This window comes from Salmo salar, chromosome 01 (genome assembly GCF_965601325.2).
Source record: "Salmo salar chromosome 01, fSalSal1, whole genome shotgun sequence".
NCBI lineage: Eukaryota > Metazoa > Chordata > Actinopteri > Salmoniformes > Salmonidae > Salmo > Salmo salar.
Window position 1 is genome coordinate 61,573,338 of NC_138291.1, and position 21,236 is coordinate 61,594,573.

At 43.4% G+C, this 21,236-nt stretch overlaps 1 protein-coding gene across 1 annotated transcript; it reads left to right on the plus strand.

Moving 5' to 3' along the window:
* The first annotated feature begins 7,149 nt into the window (after positions 1-7,149).
* LOC106608689 (nuclear valosin-containing protein-like) lies at positions 7,150-20,822 on the plus strand. Its single transcript, XM_082964611.1, is given in 17 exon segments — positions 7,150-7,612; positions 7,790-7,866; positions 8,143-8,277; positions 10,483-10,588; positions 13,595-13,711; positions 13,910-14,054; positions 14,163-14,421; positions 14,684-14,896; positions 16,226-16,330; positions 16,432-16,494; positions 16,952-17,071; positions 17,178-17,277; positions 17,455-17,561; positions 17,672-17,748; positions 17,946-18,034; positions 18,309-18,406; positions 20,609-20,822. Coding segments are annotated over 17 exon segments (1,977 nt in total). The 5' UTR covers positions 7,150-7,494; the 3' UTR covers positions 20,657-20,822.
* Positions 20,823-21,236: the final 414 nt, after the last annotated feature.

A 21,236-nucleotide genomic window follows, 5' to 3' on the forward strand; every position in this document is an offset into this window, starting at 1 on the left:
GATTTGAGTGTGTCAAGAACTGCAACGCTGCTGCGTTTTTCACGCTCAACAGTTTCCTCTGTGTATCAAGAATGGTCCACCACACATAGGACATCAAGCCAACTTGACAACTTTGGGAAGCATTGGAGTTAACATGGGCCAGCATCCCTCTGGAACGATTTTTCGACACCTTGTAGATTCCATGCCCCGTCGAATTGAGGGTGTTCTCAGTGTACAACATTAGCCCACTTATGTTTTTGTCCACTATTGCGCAATCTCACATTTCCTCTGTGTGTGTGTGTATCATATTGATAGCCTACTGTGTAAGATTTCAATTTATGCTTCTTTTTGGCTTGATGACAAATATAATTCATCTGAATTAGTAGAATATTGCTACAAATTTCAGACAGTTACGGTCATCACGGTGAAATATTAGATTCTGAAAAGACCAAAGCTACAATGACAAATGTTATGATATTTAATGATTAGACTTCCTCTACAGTCTTGCTGGAGGCATTCTTGAAACAGATGAAGACTGAAAACATTCTCACAAACAGGTAGCGCTTGCATGGTTTCTCCTGCGGTTGAGAGGTGGAGGACAGATCCTCATGTATTCTATGTGCTCGCTGGTCGGGCTAAATCAGCCTGCTCCATGTTGTCACCAGCTTCAATGGCCTGTACAATGTGTTCTACATCTGCCACAAATCACTCTATGATCTTAGTGTCTTCTGAAAGAACAATGACAGAAGACATAGTGACAGTGTCCTCTACAATAGTGGCTATGTTGGTCTGGCTAGAGACCTTGCTGCAGGGTTCAGAGTTCTGAGAAGTTGTTGCTGATCTTCATTCAGATCTCAGGAGAAGTTTGCACTCCCTCTTTGGCCTTTCTCTGGAAGCTCTGACTGGATAGTGTTCTGATGCTACCTGACAATGCTTTCCTACTCGGATCAGAGGATCATGAACAGGTGATGAGATCGATTACTCCCTTTGTCTTGCATGAGATGATACCCCTAATAGGGATTTTTCCACCTGTATGTGGGTGTCTGAAGAAGGATGTTTTTGTAGTGCTATTGCACTGCGCATGAGCCATATTTGTAGTTCCCATTTGGAATGGGTGTCTGAGTGGGCTCGGGGCAGGTCAGATCACACTAAGCTATCCCCAATATTGCGACCACACTTATAGACCACCAGTTGGAGTTCCTTGAAGATGGTTGTTGATCATTGATAGATAAACATTTTCAGGTCTTGCCATAGATTTTTAAGGATATTTAAGTCAAAAATGTTACTCAGCTATATTCACTGTCTTCTTGGTAAGCAACTTCAGTGCTTTGGCCTTGTGTTTTAGGTTATTTCAGGTGAATTCATCTCCCAGTGTCTGGTGGAAAGCAGACTGAACCAGGTTTTCACCTGTGCTTAGCTCCATTGTGCTTTATCTTGAAAAACTCTGTAGTCCTTAACAATTACAAGCACCACTATATATATATATATATTTTTTTTTAACTAGGCAAGACAGTTAAGAACAAATTCTCATTTTCAATGACGGCCTAGGAACAGTGGGTTAACTACCTTGTTCAGGGGCAGAACAACAGATTTTTACCTTGTCAGCTCAGGATTCGATCTTGCAACCTTTAATTTACTAGTCCAATGCTCTAACCACTAGGCTACCTGCCGCCCTATGCTTGTAAATACTGAGAGTAATGTGTTGGATTTGCCCCAAACATAACACTTTAAATTCAGGACAAAAAGTTACTTGCTTTGCCACATTTCTTTGCAGTATTACTTTAGTGCCTTGTTGCAAACAGGATTCATGTTTAATAATATTTTTATTCTGCACAGGTTTCCTTCTTTTCACTCTGTCATTTAGGTTAGTATTGTGGAGTAACTACAATGTTGTTGATCCATCCTCAGTCTCCTATCACAGCCATTAAACTCTGTAACTGTTTTAAAATCACCATTGGCCTCATGGTGAAATCCCTGAGCGGATTTCTTCCTCTTCGGCAACTGAATTAGGAAGGACTGGGTGTATTTATACACTATCCAACAACTTCACCTTGCTCAAAGGGATATTCAATATCTTTTTTATTTTTTATTACCCATCTACCAATAGGTGACCTTTGCAAGGCATTGGAAAACCTCCCTGGTCTTTGTGGTTGAATCTGTGTTTCAAATTCACTGCTCAACTGAGGGACCTTACAGATAATTGTATATTTGGGGTACAAAGATGAGGCAGTCATTCAGAAGTCATGTTAAACACTAGTATTACACACAGAGTCCATGCAACTTTTTGTGACTTGTTAATTAAGCAATTTTTTACTCCTGAACTTATTTAGGCTTGTCATAATAAAGGGGTTGAATACTTATTGAATCAAGACATTTCAGCTTTTCATTTTTTATTAATTTGTAAAAAAAAAAAAAAAATCCACTATGACATTGAGGTATTGTGTATATGCCAGTGATTTTTATTTAATTTAATACATTTAATGTAACACAACAAAATGTTGAAAAAGTCAAGGTGTGGATACTTTCTGAAGGCACTGTAGACTGACCAAATGAATCCAGGTGAAAGCTATGATCTCTTAAATCCACTTCAATCAGTGTAGATGAAGGGGAGGAGAAATGTTAAAGAAGGACTTTTAAGCCTTGAGACAATGGAGACATGGGTTGTGTATGTGTGCCATTCAGAGGGTGAATGGGCAAGACAAAGTGACTTTGAACAGGGTATGGTAGTAGGTGCCAGGTGCACCGGTTTGATTGTGTCAAGAACTGCAACACTGCTGGGTTTTTCACGCTCAACAGTTTCCCGTGTGTATCCAGAATGGTCCACCACCCAAAGGACGTCCAGCCAACTTGACACAACTGTGGGAAGCATTGGAGTCAACATGGGCCAGCATCCCTGTGGAATGCTTTTGACACTTTGTAGTCCATGCCCCGGCTAATTGTAGCTGTTCTGAGGGCAAAAGGGTGTAAAACTCAATATTAGGAAGGTGTTCCTAATGTTTTGTGCACTCAGTACAATGCCCTATCAGAGTTGTCCTATCAAAATCAAAAGTTGACAGATAAACTTACATGGTCTCCAATGGCTTCATGGATCACTTTCCATTGCCTGATGAATTATACAAATAAATCAGTCATTTTGCAGTTGTTCAGAGTGCTTTTATGCAAGCTCCCGATGAACAGTTCTTGTGCTGACGTTGCTTCCAGAGGCAGTTTGGAACTCGGTAGTGAGTGTTGCAACCGAGGACAGACGATTTTTACAAGCTACCCACTTCAGCACTCGGCGGTCCCGTTCTGTGAGCTTGTGTGGCTTACCACTTTGCGGCTGAGTCATTGTTACTCCTAGACATTTCCACTTCACAATAACAACACTTACAGTTGACCGGGGCAGCTTTAGCAGGGCTGAAACTTGACAAACTGACTTGTTAGAAAGGTAGTATCCTATAACGGTGCCTCGTTGAAAATCGCTGAGCTCTTCAGTGAGGCCATTCTACTGCCAATGTTTGTCTATGGAGATTGCATGGCTGTGTGATCGATTTTATACACCTATCAGTAACGGGTGTGGCTGAAATAGCCAAATTCACAAATTTGAAGGGGTAACCACATACTTTTGTTTATATAGTGTATGTTCTCAGTGAAAGTAATGTTAATGTTGATAGACATGGAAATAAAAACAGTTTACATACACGTTAGCCAAATACATTTAAACTCAGTTTTTCACAATTCCTGACATTTAATCCAAGTAAAAATTCCATGTCTTAGGTCAGTTAGGATCACCACTTTATTTAAAGAATGCGAAATGTCAGCATAATAGTAGAGAGAGTGATTTATATCAGCTTTTATTTCTTTCATTATTCCCAGTGGGTCAGAAGTTTACATACACTCAATTCGTATTTGGTAGCATTGCCTTTAAATTGTTTAACTTGGGTCAAACGTGTCGGGCAGCTTTCCACAAGCTTCCCACAATAAGTGGGGTGAATTTTGGCCCATTCCTCTTGACAGAGCTGGTGTAACTGAGTCAGGTTTGTAGGCCTCCATGCTCGCACATACTTTTTCAGTTCTGCCCACAAATTTTCTATAGAATTGAGGTCAGGGCTTTGTGATGGCCACTCCAATACCTTGACTTTGTTGTCCTTAAGCCATTTTGACACAACTTTGGAAGTATGCTTGGGGTCATTGTCCATTTGGAAGACCCATTTGCGACCAAGCTTTAACTTCCTGACTGATGTCTTGAGATGTTGCTTCAATATATCCACATCATTTTCCTACCTCAAGATGCCATCTATTTTGTGAAGTGCCCCAGTCCTTCCTGCAGCAAAGCACCCCCACAACATGATGCTGCCACCCCCGTGCTTCACAGTTGGGATGGTGTTCTTCGGCTTGCAAGCGTCCCCCTTTTTCCTCCAAACATAACGATGGTCATTATGGCCAAACAGTTCTATTTTTGTTTCATCAGACCAGAGGACATTTCTCCAAAAAGCGATTTTGGAGCAGTGGCTTCTTCCTTGCTGAGCGGCCTTTCAGGTTATGTCGATATAGGACTCGTTTTACTGTGAATTTTGATACTTTTATACCTGTTTCCTCCAGTATCTTCACAAGGTCCATTGCTGTTGTTCTGGGATTGATTTACACTTTTTGCACCAAAGTACGTTAATCTCTAGGAGACAGAACGCGTCTCCTTCCTGAACGGTATGACGGTTGCGTGGTCCCATGGTGTTTATACTTGCGTACTATTGTTTGTACAGATGAACGTGGTACCTTCAGGCATTTGGAAATTGCTCCCAAGGATGAACCAGAATGTGATGGTCTAAAGTTTTTTTTTGTGAGGTCTTGACTTATTTCTTTTGACTTTCCCATGATGTCAAGCAAAGAGGCACTGAATTTGAAGGTAGGCCTTGAAATACATCCACAGGTACACCTCCAAATGACTCAAATTATGTCAATTAGCCTAACAAAAGCTTCTAAAGCCATTACATAATTTTCTGGATTTTCCAAGCTGTTTAAAGGCACAGTCAACTTAGGGTATGTAAACTTCTGACCCACTGGAATTGTGATACAGTGAATTATAAGTGAAATAATATGTCTGTAAACAATTGTTGGAAAAATTACTTGTGTCATGCACAAAGTAGATGTCCTAACCGACTTGCCAAAATCCTAGTTTGTTAACAAGAAATTTGTGAAGTGGTTGAAAAATTAGTTTTAATAACTCCAACCTAAGTGTTTGTAAACTTCCGTCTTCAACTGTAGGTTTATAACAGTTTGAATCTAGAGTGTCTCCCCCTTTGAAGAGGGGGATGACCGCAGCTTTCCAATCTTTGGGGATCTCAGACGATATGAAAGAGAGGTTGAACAGGCTAGTAATATGGTTTGCAACAATTTCAGCAGATCATTTTAGAAAGAGGGCCCAGATTGTCTAGCCCAGCTGATTTTTAGGGATCCAGATTTAGAATTATCAGGTAGAACAGAAAATCAGCAGGCTCCAGACCTTGTAGGGTAGGAGTTGAATACCCCTGCCCAAGGGCCTAGGCAATTAGGCATATAGAGCTGGAAGTAGGCTATTGGATAGGTACAATATGCTGGTAGCTCCATTTTGACCTTTGATAGGCCAGATGGGATCAAGGAAATGTGATGGTTGTCACTAGTTACCACAGCCCAAAGTCAAAATTCGATTTAGAAATGTATTTTTTTGCTTTTTGCTCTTAATTACTCTAAAGTAGTAATATTATCCAGTCCACTCGCATTTGTAATCATATAACATGCGCAATTTCTACCAGTACCAGAGCATGGAGTTCAATTATAGCTAGATTAATCACCCTTAATTGGGCTCACGAGTGACGCAGCTGTCGAAGGCGTTGCATCTCAGTGCAAGATCCGTCACTATAGTACCTGGTTCGAATCCAGGCTGTGTCTATATATATATATATATATATATATATATATATATATATATATATGATCTTATCCTCTGCTTCGGGCATTTGTCCTCAATTTCGAACTGGCAATTTAATCGACAGCTCCACGTAAACATTTGTAGTTTCAAGTGAAGTACGAACTCGTTTATTTGTTATCTACAGTCGTCTTTGCTTCTTCAACAACTGCTATGTACGATTATTCCAAAAGGTACGTGTCCAAAATTCAATATTATCTGTGTAGATATACGCATAGACACTTAGCTAGTTAGCTAACGTTCGCTCGATCGCTTGCTAGCATTACATTCCTAGACAGTAACGTTAGCTAGCTAGCTTGTCTTCTACCAACTGTTAGGTTGCGTCAATCGAATCTGGTATTAGGATAGAAACAGACCGTTCACTTTAGTTTCAGATCAATCGTTTAATTCTGCTCATATAATTGCATTGATAATATAAATGGTAAATATGATGTTCGTATATACGGGCTCACTGTAACACCACGCAGGGCACACAGAGAACTGAGTGTCACATCCTTTGTTCTTCCTTAAATACTCTTGACGAGATAGTTCCCGCTCACTGCTTGCCTGTCAGAGGGAGGATGAGCATGGTTTAAACTTACTCATCCTATCGTCGGCGTGCAGGCTGATCCCAGCCTCGTGGCGCACTTCCTGTACACTCTGAGCCTGTTATTGTATTTCAATATCAAGTGGTTTCTCATGTAACTCTAGTTTGAGAAACTTACTCAAAATGTTCTCTTGCCTTTTGGTGAAAGTATGTTAGACTGTCTCTCCGAGAGAGAACCAGATATTATTATTCTCGCTTCCTTTTCCCTTCTAGTCCATGGAGTGATATGCGATGAGTCTGGACTGACAGATCTGGAGAACAAGCACTTGGCCAAGCGAGCCAAACACAGTCAGAAGGATGCTGGGTAAGGGCCACGCCATCTGCTCATAACCTTTTTGATTTGTCAATGCACCTGAGTGGCGTGACTAAACTGTTCATATTCTGGTCTTTTACAGTGATGGCAGCAGTAACTCGGATGACACTACTGATAGTGATGAGGACCTTCCCGAACAACTGGTACATAATCCTCTACTACCTCTTCCCCTAGCATTCATTTGTCAGGTGTACCATCATTATGTTGCTTATTACCATGTAATATAATAAATGGCAAAGAGCTTCAGGATGATATGCTAATAGATAAAACTTGTTTTTCCTTCTGATTATCCCTTGCCTGACAAACCCATCAACCTCATGAATAGCTCCCTAATGTCCCTGTACAAGAAGGGGAACCCAGAGAGTGGGACTTCTCTCAAGAGGGAACAGTCTGCATCAGACAGCCCTGCCCAGGCTCAGTCCACCCCCCATAGTTATGGCACCAAGGTGTCTGCAGGGGGCTGGTTCAAAAAGAAGGGCAGAGGCCCGGAGCAGGACAGCATCCTCATTGACCTGTGCGAAGAGGAGGCAGCCAGTCCTGCAGGAAATGTATGTCTTACAGCTTCCTATGCTGTCTTTCATAAGTTGTGGATTACTACATGTCTCTTTGTCTCACAATTTGCTATAACAATTTGAATGCTTCTATTGACTTCACCAGAAGCAGACAAATGTCTCAATGCTCGAGCCTGAGAAGAAATTGAAAAAAGGCAAATTGAAAAAATCGAAACATCAGAAAGAGGGAGTTTCAAAGCGAAATGATGGCGACATCGAGGCCAGTATCATTAACAAGAAAGGCAAAGGCTGCTTCCCACCTTACTTTGCTGATGTTTAAGAAGTCTAACATTGTAGCCAGTCAAGGATACAAACTATATGCAGCAAACAGTTGAACATGTCAAGACATTCTACATTATCACTTGAAGTCAGAATGGTGTGTGTTTTATAAACTATAAGTTGTCCTCTGATCGTTCTAGCGAGGACAAAATCCATTGAGCTACAGTATTCTACATTAAAGTTTGAAGATGTTGGCGGCAATTAAGACACATTGGCGGTACACTTGTTACATTGACATCTTTCTTTTAGTGTTTTGTTTGCTTAGCTGTGGAAGCTCATTTAGATGTATCCAGGGTTATTATGTATGCATGAAACAAGATAAATCATTTTGACGCAGTGGTGATCATACCTAAACTTGTCCAATAAGAGTGCTCGTATTCATTTCCCATTTCAAAGCATTTTGCTACATTGTATCCTACTGAACATGATGACCCAGGCGCTGAACCATAATGGCTTGTAGATTGAATTCCTGTCTGGCTCTTTGTAACTGTAGGAGGTGTGCAAGCTGCTGATCCATATGCGTCACCCTGAGGTGTACCCGCAGCTGGGGGTTGTCCCTCCACGGGGGATTCTGCTCCATGGCCCCCCTGGCTGTGGAAAGACCCTCCTGGCCCAGGCTGTGGCTGGGGTGAGTCTGGATCAAGGTTATTTCAGATGTTTCACCTAGTTGGTTCTGGGATTCAGCAACCTCTCAGATACTGGCCCAACGCTCCTATCCGCTTGGCTACCTCCCGTTATCATATTTTTTATTTCTGTTAAATTTGGGATTATTACTCGCAGTTTTGTTTGTTAGTTTTCAGACCTGGTTTGCTAGTTTTTATTTAGTTTAAGTTGTATTAAAAATACTTATATTTCGTTTTTAATATTATTTAGTGTTAGGGGTAGACAGAAAGCATGCATGGGAGGCTAGGCTAGTCATTTGTGTTGAATGTTATTTTTGGGATGTCACTTTGCAACTGTTTGGCAGTAATACAAGGTGACGGGTCAGGTTATAGGTTTGATTTTATCATTTTAAACCCATCTCAATGTGACTTGGATTTTAAATGAATAGTCTGTGAGACTGGTGTAAAACAAATATGGTGGAAGTGAAACGGGACGTGTGCTGCTAACAGTGTAGCTTCTTTCCCTGTCACCATACTGGGCTCAAACCAGTGGTCCTCTGCTCGCAGACACACGTGACCGTCCTACTTGACAACATACCAACCGTTTGAGCTATCGAAAAATATCTAATTCAATAGCTCATCGGCGACATTTCAAGCTAGCTGTGGAGTGCGCCTACGGTACAGTCTTAACTCCGTTACACTCACTCCTTTTAAACTCGCTACACAGCGAGCCACCCCAGCTGTTGAGCTGAGCCCAAATGTCAATTTGGGTCATGGCACCAGTGAAATGGACGTCAGTGTGCTGCTACTCAGTTATTTATTTTACTCGTATTATTATCTATCCTGATGCCTAGTCACTTTACCCTGCCTTCATGTACATATCTACCTCAAATACCTACCTTGTACCCTTATACATTGATCTGGTACTCCCTGTATATAGCTCCACATTGATCTGGTACTGGTACTCCCTGTATATAGCTCCACATAGATCTGGTACTGGTACTCCCTGTATATAGCTCCACAGTGATCTGGTACTGGTACTCCCTGTATATAGCTCCACAGTGATCTGGTACTGGTACTCCCTGTATATAGCTCCACATAGATCTGGTACTGGTACTCCCTGTATATAGCTCCACATTGATCTGGTACTGGTACTCCCTGTATATAGCTCCACATTGATCTGGTACTTGTACTCCCTGTATATAGCTCCACATTGATCTGGTACTGGTACTCCCTGTATATAGCTCCACATTGATCTGGTACTGGTACTCCCTGTATATAGCTCCACATTGATCTGGTACTGGTACTCCCTGTATATAGCTCCACATTGATCTGGTACTGGTACTCCCTGTATATAGCTCCATAGTGATCTGGTACTCCCTGTATATAGCTCCATAGTGATCTGGTACTGGTACTCCCTGTATATAGCTCCACATTGATCTGGTACTGGTACTCCCTGTATATAGCTCCATTCTTGTGTATTTTATTCCTCTTGTTACTATTTTAAACTCTGCATCGTTGTGAAGGGCTCGTAAGCAAGCATTTCACGTTAAAGTCTACAACAGTTGTATTAGACTCATGTGACAATTTGATTTACTTGACAACGTACCAACCGTTTGAGCTATCGAAAAAGACCTACATCGATAGCTCCATCGGCGGCATTACAAGTTAGCTGTGGCGTGAGCTTATGGTACGTTCTTAACTCTGTTACAGAGCAAAACTCTTTCGCCCATGTTTACACCAATCCAATGCTTTTTAACTTTAGTAGAAAAAGCAGAATCTAGTAGGCAACCTAGTGACTTTTTCTGTTATCTAGTGATCGCTAGTAATAGGGATGCACAAGCTGGGCCTATTTGAAACATTGCCATCTCCCAGCCACATTTACCTGCTAGATTCAGTAACTAGACAACCTTCAAAAAGCTTAGGTTTTTGGCCGATGTTTAGAAAAAATCTAGTTGAACATAATTCATGATGGATTTTAGTTTTGTAGTCAAGTATAATAGTTTGTTTTTCAAACGGGTTTGTTAATGATTTTGTTTTAATTCTTTTTTTGTTTACTATAATAACCTTGGCCTGCATGTTGTCCATATGTATCTGGTGGTGTGATAAAAACATTTTCTCACTAATGTGCAAAACATGTTTTCTTGGTAGCTCTTTTTACACGTTTCCTGGAAATATCTGCAAATATAGTGGTTTCTAGGTGACTTATTAATGTCCCTCTGCGTTAACAGGAAATGGACTTGCCCTTGCTGAAGGTGTCTGCGCCAGAGCTGGTATCTGGGGTGTCAGGGGAGTCTGAGCTGAAGCTGAGAGAGCTGTTTGAGCAGGCTGTGGTAAGTGTAAGTAAGTAAGTAGGGCTGACCCCATTTAGTCGATTGTTTGGTGGATAGGCTTTTGGTCGACTGAGATTTGGGTCGAGCAGTCGCAAATATACAGTGCATCCGGAAAGTATTCAGACCCCTTGACTTTTTCAAAATTACAGCCTTATTTTAAAATGGATTACATTTTATTTTCCCTAGCAGTCAACACACAATACCCCATAATGACGAAGCAAAAACAGGTTTAGAGATTTTTGCAAATGTATATAAAAAAGAAAAAACACTTACATAAGTATTCAGACCCTTTACTCAGTACTTTGTTGAAGCACCTCTGGCAGCAATTACAGCCTTGAGTCTTCTAGGGTATGACGCTACAAGCTTGGCACACCTATATTTGGGGAGTTTCTCCCATTCTCCTCTGCAGATCCTCTCAAGTTCTATAAGGTTGGATGGAGAACGTTGCTGCACAGCTATTTTCAAATCTCCAGAGATGTTATATCGGGTTCAAGTCCGGGCTCTGGCTGGGCCACTCAAGGACATCAAGACTTGTCACAAAGCCACTCCTGCGTTCTCCTGTTGGAAGGGGAACCGTCACCCCAGTCTGAGGTCCTGAGCGCTCTGGAGCAGGTTTTTTATCAAGGATCTCTCTGTACTTTGCTCCGTTCATCTTTCCCTTGATTCATTCAGGCCAAAGAGTTCAATATTGGTTTCATCAGACCAGAGAATCTTGTTTCTCATGGTCTGAGAGTCTTTAGGTGCCTTTGGCAAACTCCAAGCAGGCTGTCATATGCCTTTTACTGAGGAGTGGCTTCTGTCTGGCCACTAGCATAAAGGCCTGATTGGTGGAGTGTGTTGTCCTTCTGGAAGATTCTCCCATCTACACAGAGGAACTCTGAAGCTCTGTCAGAATGACCATCGGGTTCTTGGTCACCTCCCTGAACAAGGCCCTTTTCCCCCGATTGCGTAGCTTAGCTGGGCGGCCAGCTCTAGGAAGAGTTTGGTGGTTCCAAACTTCTTCCATTTTAAGAATGACGGAGGCCATTGTGTTTTTGGGGACCTTCAATGCTGCAGAATTTTTTTTGTTACCATTCCCCAGATCCGTGCCTCGACACAATCCTGTCTCGGCGCTCTACGGACAATTCCTTCGACCTCATGGCTTGGTTTTTGCTCTGACATGCACTGTCAACTTTCTATATACACTGCTCAAAAAAATAAAGGGAACACTTAAACAATACATCCTAGATCTGAATGAAAGAAATAATCTTATTAAATACTTTTTTCTTTACATAGTTGAATGTGCTGACAACAAAATCACACAAAAATAATCAATGGAAATCCAATTTATCAACCCATGGAGGTCTGGATTTGGAGTCACACTCAAAATTAAAGTGGAAAACCACACTACAGGCTGATCCAACTTTGATGTAATGTCCTTAAAACAAGTCAAAATGAGACTCAGTAGTGTGTGTGGCCTCCACGTGCCTGTATGACCTCCCTACAATGCCTGGGCATGCTCCTGATGAGGTGGTGGATGGTCTCCTGAGGGATCTCCTCCCAGACCTGGACTAAAGCATCCGCCAACTCCTGGACAGTCTGTGGTGCAACGTGGCGTTGGTGGATGGAGCGAGACATGATGTCCCAGATGTGCTCAATTGGATTCAGGTCTGGGGAACGGGCGGGCCAGTCCATAGCATCAATGCCTTCCTCTTGCAGGAACTGCTGACACACTCCAGCCACATGAGGTCTAGCATTGTCTTGCATTAGGAGGAACCCAGGGCCAACCGCACCAGCATATGGTCTCACAAGGGGTCTGAGGATCTCATCTTGGTACCTAACGGCAGTCAGGCTACCTCTGGTGAGCACATGGAGGGCTGTGCGGCCCCCCAAAGAAATGCCACCCCACACCATGACTGACCCACCGCCAAACCGGTCATGCTGGAGGATGTTTCAGGCAGCAGAACGTTCTCCACGGCGTCTCCAGACTTTGTCACGTCTGTCACATGTGCTCAGTGTGAACCTGCTTTCATCTGTGAAGAGCACAGGCTGCCAGTGGCGAATTTGCCAATCTTGGTGTTCTCTGGCAAATGCCAACGTCCTGCACGGTGTTGGGCTGTAAGCACAACCCCAACCTGTGGACGTCGGGCCCTCATACCACCCTCATGGAGTCTGTTTCTGACCGTTTGAGCAGACACATGCACATTTGTGGCCTGCTGGAGGTTATTTTGCAGGGCTCTAGCAGTGCTCCTCCTGCTCCTCCTTGCACAAAGGTGGAGGTAGCGGTCCTGCTGCTGGGTTGTTGCCCTCCTACGGCCTCCTCCACGTCTCCTGATGTACTGGCCTGTCTCCAGGTAGCGCCTCCATGCTCTGGACACTACGCAGACAGACACAGCAAACCTTCTTGCCACAGCTCGCATTGATGTGCCATCCTGGATGAGCTGCACTACCTGAGCCACTTGTGTGGGTTGTAGACTCCGTCTCATGCTACCACTAGAGTGAAAGCACCGCCAGCATTCAAAAGTGACCAAAACATCAGCCAGGAAGCATAGGAACTGAGAAGTGGTCTGTGGTTACCACCTGCAGAACCACTCCTTTATTGGGGGTGTCTTGCTAATTGCCTATAATTTCCACCTGTTGTCTATTCCATTTGCACAACAGCATGTGAAATTTATTGTCAATCAGTGTTGCTTCCTAAGTGGACAGTTTGATTTCACAGAATTGTGATTGACTTGGAGTTACATTGTGTTGTTTAAGTGTTCCCTTTATTTTTTTGAGCAGTATATATATATAGAAAAATAATGTCCAATCAATTGAATTTACCACAGGTGGACTCCAACAATCCAGTTGTAGGATTAATGGAAACAGAATGCACCTGAGCTCAATTTCGAGTCTCAAAGTTCCAACTCTCGGAACCAAGATTTTGTTGTTGTTGGGGAAAGCCCTACTCCTGAGTCCTTACTGTCAGGCTGCTACACAGTTAGGTTTTTTTAATTTCATTTTACTGCTAACTGTGCCTTTTTAAGGACAGCTTGCTCACCCTGCATCCTGTTCATTAATGAGATTGATGCCATCAATCCTAAGAGAGAGGTGGCATCCAAGGACATGGAGAGACGGATTGTTGCTCAGCTTCTCACTTGCATGGATGGTGAGAGATGCTAGTGGAATACATTTGTTGATTTCATAATTTCATTTTGTTGATAGGAATATCTCCGTTTTGAGTACTTATGATAAAAATATCAATATGACATATTTTGTTGGCAGAGTTGGGAGAGGATCATTTCACGTTCTCTGGTACTTTTGGTTGACTTTCATCTTCCCTTCACTCATCGTTATGTTCCTCCAGACCTGAACTCTTTAGCTGTCACAGCCCAGGTGATGGTTATTGGTGCCACCAATCGGCCAGACTCTCTGGACCCAGCGCTGCGCCGGGCTGGACGCTTTGACAAAGAAATCTGTCTGGGGATACCTGTCGAAGCAGCTCGTCTCAGGTGAGTGGGCTTGTCTCCTATCATAATAGTGGTGTTGACAAGAATGTGGTTGCTAGCTCTGGTGTTGCAACTGTAAGTCACCCGCCATGTGTTGATTCCTGCTCTCAGAATTCTGAAGACCCTTTGTTGGAAGCTGAAGCACCCTGAGGACTTTGACTACCGGCAGCTGGCCCGTCTGACCCCTGGGTACGTGGGAGCTGACCTCATGGCGCTATGCCGCGAGGCCGCCATGAGCGCCGTCAACAGGATCCTGCTGGAGATGCAGGACAAGAACCAGGGGCTGGTCCCCAAGGCGGAGGGGAGAGGAGAGTCAGAACGGCCTCAGGGCGCATGTCCTCTCCCACAGGGCCCAGAGGCCCAGGGGGGAGTAGGTGATGAGAGCTGGCAGGCTTTAGCAGACACACAAAGCCAGGAGATGACAGACCTAAGCATCGTACCACCGAGAGATGAGCAGCAGCCTCTGGCCACAGAGACAATCTTCAGGGTGATATATTTGACTCCATAAGTGTAGACTAGTTGTGTTTTTCACCAGGGCAGAATGCTGTACATAGTATGACCATTAAGGTGGGATGTTCACCAGATTCAATGGTGTGAAAATGTTCCACTTCTGTCTTTACCACCAGAGGGAGCTGTGTCACCTGCTGTCTTTGCTGAAGAGCAGTGAGTCTCTGTCTGAGGAACAGATGGCTGGTCTGTGCATCCTCATGTCAGACTTCCAGGGCTCACTGGCCAGCGTGCAGCCCTCTGCCAAGTGCGAAGGCTTCGCCACGGTGCCAGACGTCACCTGGGAGCACGTGGGGGCCCTGCATGACATCCGCGAAGAGCTCACCATGGCCATCCTGGTGGGTATCGCCTCGATAGGCCTGATACAATATCTAATATGTTGGGCTCCGTGTTAGCCACTTTACACCAACATATTAGGATTTTGACTTAATTTGGGCCAGGAGTTTTTCTGGTCAGGTTACATGGCCAGGAAAAACTCCTTGCCTCCTCCTTAAAGTATAATTGACCAGTTCCTTTGCTCTTGTAGCGTCTAATTTGGTCAAGTTAAATATCAACCTCTATCGCGGTTAGCGCTTTAAGAAACATTAAACTATCTACTCTAAAAGCATAACACCATACAGCAATTGTCCCCCCCTAGAAGGTATTGTCATCAGAATAAAGGAAATATACCTGTCCTGAGCATGTCATTTAGATCAATAGTGATTGACAGTGGGAACTTAACCATATATAATTGGCTTCCTCACCAACAACATGGTAGTTTGACTCAACTGCTATGATTTGAATAAGTAGAGTTAATGGAGCAGAGTTAATGGCACATTGTAAATGGGGCCAGGACGATACCGTTATCTATATATTTTCTTCCATGGCAAAAATGAAAACAAGAAGCTGCCCAAACTCATTGGTTCTTTAAAACCCTGCTGTATGTAAAGTATTGTGTGCTACAGCTTGGGAAATACATGTGACTCTGGATGACAACATAATGGTGTTTGTTTCTAACATTGGGGCTGTTTTCCTAAAGACGTTAGTGTTTTGTCAGTGTTTTGTCTCCTTGCTACAATACTAACGAGTATAGTGATACTGGTATCATCTCGTCCATAATTGTAAATGTTATACATACATTAAAATTGTATGACAGGCCTTTTAACTCTATCTAGCTCTGAAGTCCAGATTCAGCATGGATTGTGGCAGCGTGTATTTCAAATGTTATTTGTCACATGCGGAGACTACAACAGGTGTGGTAGACCTTACAGTGAAATGCTTACTTACAAACCCTTAGCCAACAATGCAGTTTTAAGAAAAATAAGTGTTGAAGTATTTACTAAAATAAACTGAAGTAAAAAATAAATAAGAAAAACAGAAAAATAACTAATAATTAAGGAGCAACAATAAAATAACAGTAGCGAGGCTATATACAGGGTGTACCGGTGCGAGGGCACAGGTTAGTCGAGGTAATTGAGATAATGTGTACATGTAGGTAGAGGTAAAGTGACTATACATGGATAGTAAACAGAGAGTAGCAGCGTAAAAATAGGGGTTGGGGGACAATACAAATAATCCTGGTAGGATGCCAGCATTCATTCCATTTTGTTGACATCAGAAGGAATGCTGGTAGTGTGCTGTTTAGATGAATAAGGGCAGTGTGTGTGTAACTTTGTGTGTGTCCATAGGCCCCTGTGCGTTCCCCTGAGCAGTTCAAAGCCCTGGGTCTCAGTGCTCCTGCAGGGGTGTTGCTAGCTGGGCCTCCAGGCTGTGGAAAGACCCTGCTGGCCAAGGTACCATTTGCCAGCTGCTAAAATAAGTGGAATGTTGAAGGCTTGTGGTAGTTTTAAGTAATTAATCATTTAAAACAGTATACCGTTTTCTCTTATTTCAGGCTGTTGCCAATGAGTCTGGACTTAACTTCATCTCTGTCAAGGGGCCAGAGTTGCTGAACATGGTGAGACATTCAGCTATACAGATTCCTGGAGTGTCTCGGCGTCACTCTTTTCCCTGTGACCCTTTGCCCTGTCCAGTAATATTGCCTGTGTGTTGGTAGATCTGCTGAAATGTATATTTGTAACTGAAGTGCCCCACTGAAATCAATAGCATCGCCGTAGCTCTCGAAAGCGTTCTCACAGACAGCACTTAACTGATCCTACAGCCTTGTGCATTATTTACTTGGAGAGGGCTCCGTTACCTGTAGTCACAGCCATCTATAACCTTAATTGGCATTTCATCAGATACCTTTCACACTGGGAGGTAACATTCCTAACTCACCTGGGTGCGTTTAAATGGCCTAACTCATGCCCACTGACTTTTATATAATGTGAAGTAAAACACAAAGGATCCCGGGGTCCTGAATTATTAGCTTAGCGTTATGTAGGTTAGACATCTTTGTGTCTCTTGTTCCTCAGTATGTGGGAGAGAGTGAGCAGGCTGTGCGACAGGTGTTCCAGAGAGGACGGAACTCTGCCCCTTGTGTCATCTTTTTCGATGAGATTGACTCACTGGGCCCCCGCCGCTCCGGGCATGAGGTGAGAAGGACCAATAATCCGCTATCTGATGGTCACCATCGCGTGAATGGAGGTGGATGAGAATAGTATTGTTGACATGTGGGTGATGGTGGCGGTGTGTTCTCAGTCTGGAGCCAGTGTCCGTGTGGTCAACCAGCTGCTTACTGAGATGGACGGACTGGAGGTCAGGCGGCAGGTCTTCATTATGGCGGCTACCAACAGACCAGGTGGACGTCTGGCATAATTTCACTCCCTCACTGACATGGATATTCACCTATCACAAAGATTATTATTCAGTGTTTTGGGGTATGATTATATTGACACACGTACAGTTTTGTATATTTATATGAAGCTGCAATCAAAATCGGTGAAGTTATTCACCATTATTGACGCTGTCCCTGTAGATTTTATTGACCCTGCTGTGCTGAGACCAGGCCGTCTGGACAAGATCCTGTATGTGGGCCTCCCACCTCCGTCAGACCGGCACGCCATCTTACTCACCATCACCAGGGTAACGCGGCATGCCATGGATGGAAGCTCACGATGAAAACGGTCCATCAGCCTCTCATAATGTTTGTTGCTGGGAGAAGGGTTGTTTCGTGATTACTGTGTCTGTCGTAGGGGGGAAGGAAACCTCATCTGGAGCAGGACGTGAGTCTGGAAGAGATGGCCCATGACGTGCGCAGTGACTGCTTCACGTGAGTGTCCCAGAGAAGGAAGGAGGGAGCAAAATGCATCTAAACCTGTCTGCTCCACCGGGAGAAATAAAACTCACGCCCTTAGAACACCCTGATGCTTTTTGTTACAGATGTTCACTCCGCCTTCATCAACACAGTGGCTATAATAACACAGTGGATATTATGTGTTTGAGTGTATGTGTGTTTGTTCCATGCAGTGGGGCAGACCTGTCTGCGTTGGTGAGGGAAGCCTCTGTCAATGCTCTGAGAGCCTACCTCCTGACCCAACCCAACCCATCTTACACAGGTAATTCTGGCCTGAAGACATCTAGGTCCTCTCTGCCTCTTTTGATTTTTCTATGGAACACTGCAACCTTGGTTTACTGCTCACATGCATTTCCCCATGTCTGCCATTTAGAAAGCTTTCTGTTTACAATGGCAAGATAAGTACCGGCAAGATAAGTACCGTAGCCAAGGTCATAGCAATTGTACGGTATCCTCCACCAGGGATTTGCGCTATTAGCCTCAAGGTCACCAGTCCACTTCCTCTCCGTCTGAGTCTGTACTTATTAACTCCTCAGGTCATAGCTACTCCAACGGCCCTGTGGCCGACATCAGGGTCAGCAAGCAGAACTTTGAGGACGCCTTCAAGAAAGTACGGCCGTCTGTGTCTAAAAAGGTGAGATGCATTGGGACATGGACAAATGAATGACTGCACAGACATGCATGTAACTAAACCCCAAATCTCCTGTACTGTCATTTACCCAGTGAGTGACTCGCCTCAAATCCAAATCGATTAGACAAGTCTAAGTATTTAGTGATGTCCCCAGTGAGTGTGTGTGTATGGTAATGGCTTGTTGAGTTGCCTCGGTCATCCTTAGGATCAGCATTCCTAAATGTGGTCATTAACAATGAAGGATGGGGTCGGCACATTATTCCCACACAGCCTCAGGGGGTTTGTGGACTCTGGGGAACTAACTGTTCCACAATTACTATTTCCATCCCTATTTGCATACAGATGTACATCTTTATTTTTTTACTCTGTTTTCTCCCCAATTGGTAGTCTTGCCTCATCGCTGCAACTCCCATACGGACTCGGGAGAGGCAGCGGTTGAGAGCCGTGCGTACTCCGAAACACAACCCAACCCAGCCAAGACGCACTGCTTCTTGACACAATGCCCACTTAACCCGGAAGCCAGCCGCACCAATGTGTCGGAGGAAACACCGTACGCCTGGCAACCGTGTCAGCGTGCACTGCGCCCGGCCCGCCACAGGAGTCGCTAGTGCGCGATGGGACAAGAACATCCCTGCCGGCCAAACCCTCCCCTAACCCGGACGACGCTGGGTCAATTGTGCGCCGCCCCATGGGTCTCCGGGTCGCGGCCGGCTGCGACAGAGCCTGGACTCGAACCCAGAATCTCTAGTGGCGCAGCTAGCACTGCGATGCAGTGCCTTAGACCACTGTGCCACTCGGGAGGCCCGTACAGATGTAAATTAAGCCCAAAGTAAACATGGTCTAGCCTGTGGTCATACAATGAAGTCGTGTGCTTTTTACTTGCATGCTGTGTTTTAGCCGAGAGGAAAAGGCGAAGGGAGGGATAACTGGGTGCTCTCCAGCAGGTTTTTTCTTCTTTTTTTATGGAGGTCAGTGAGTGTAGAAAAAAATATTTATAAAAAAAATAAAATGGAATGGCTTGTTTGATCGAATATATAAGTGTCGCAATGATTAGGTTGTTACAAGTGTACTGATATAAGTAGGACACATGGCATCCCAGCGACTTCGAGAAATCAAGGGTTTTATCGGAGTTCCGCCTGGTTACCAGAGTTATAAACACCGCCTATTTTTTAAATGTATCTTTTTAAAATGTAATTTTAAAACAAACATTAACCACACTGCTACCCGTATGCTTAACATTATATTAAAACCAACATTTTTTTGTTGTTTTTATGATAATGAATTTCTGTCTGTGGTAACTAATGGCAACCGTTGTGTCTGTTCAAAAGCGGACCTACCCCATTGGCTAGAATCGTCCCACCTGATCTTGCCTCCTTCCGACTGCCTTCCATTTTTTAATACATTTATTTTCATTGTCAGAGTGGTCACTGGAGTATCTGGTCAATATAATGGATACTCTGTGGTTTTAGACGCGTCTTTCTTTTCCCCAACGCGGTTAAGCCAAAACCACTCCCCGTTATTCCGAGGGGCGTTACAACCATTTGAGCACTCTCCAAGTACAGAAGTGAATATCACGTAGTGCGAAATTTTAGTCACTGATTAATAACATTTGCCCTTGTATTTCAAGTTTGAAAAATATAATAACATAATGTCGTGGACTGAGCTAGCCATTAACGTCCCTTAACGCTCAAAGACAAATTCAATGGCTGTAGCATAGCGTATTCGACTGAATGATTAGCTAATCAATATTTGAGAAATTATGAAAAATAAGCATATGCTTTTACCTGATAATAGACTACTGATGATAATATAACAACTTAAAATACCGAGCTAGTAACGTTAAGTAGCCTAAGTTAACTTAGCTGACCTTCAGTTGAGGGAATTATCTTGAGACAGTTTTACAACTCATTGAAACTCTGAAAATAAATACATCTGCAAATGTTACCAAACATGATGATGATAATAGGCCTGCATTACGGTAGGCAGCTAATTGTTAAATTACACTTTCCATCCTTACCTTGGAAGATCACTGTCTCTGCACTGATCGCCTGTGAGTGAGACAACGCTTGCTAGCCAATGGGAGCGTAGTAGAACATCCCTCAGAATAGCGGGGCGTGGTTTTGGTTTAACTGCGTTGGAGAGAGAGAAAATCATAAGGATTTTTAATGACTCAAACAAATCCACTTTATTGTCCCCTCTCTATAGGACCAGCATATGTATGAGCAGCTAAAGGAATCTCTCATGAGGATTTGACCAGAGTCCTTCAGAATGGAGGATATCAGTGCCGAGGACCAACTGTTTGGACACCTCGACATTTTGACTATATTCACTTTTTGGAGGAATTGCTGTTTTCTAATCCAAACCATGTTTTATAACACATTTTATGAAAGAAAATGTAAGTCTTATGAATTATGTAAAAAAAAAAGAAAAAAGATATATATAAATAAATGGTTTACTGTATGTAATGACTGTTTTATTGAGATATGTATGGTGTGTGTTTAATCAATTTGTCCTCATTGATACATATACCCAAGATCCACCACAAACTTACATCTGTAAACTGATCTTCCATGAGACAATTACCTCTCTCCTTTTACACCCAGGCTGACAGTAAAGGACTCGTACTAGGGACAATGTAAGGTCTTTTAATCAGGTCAACACCTGCAAGGCTGCGGGGCCCAATGGTATTCCAGGGTGCATTCTCAAAGCATGCGCCAGAACAGCTGGCAGGCATATTCACAGTAAATTTCAACCTCTCCTTGTCCTAGTCTGTAATTCCCTCACGTCTTAAGATGACCACCATCATTCCTGTTCCCAAGAACTCTAAGGCTTC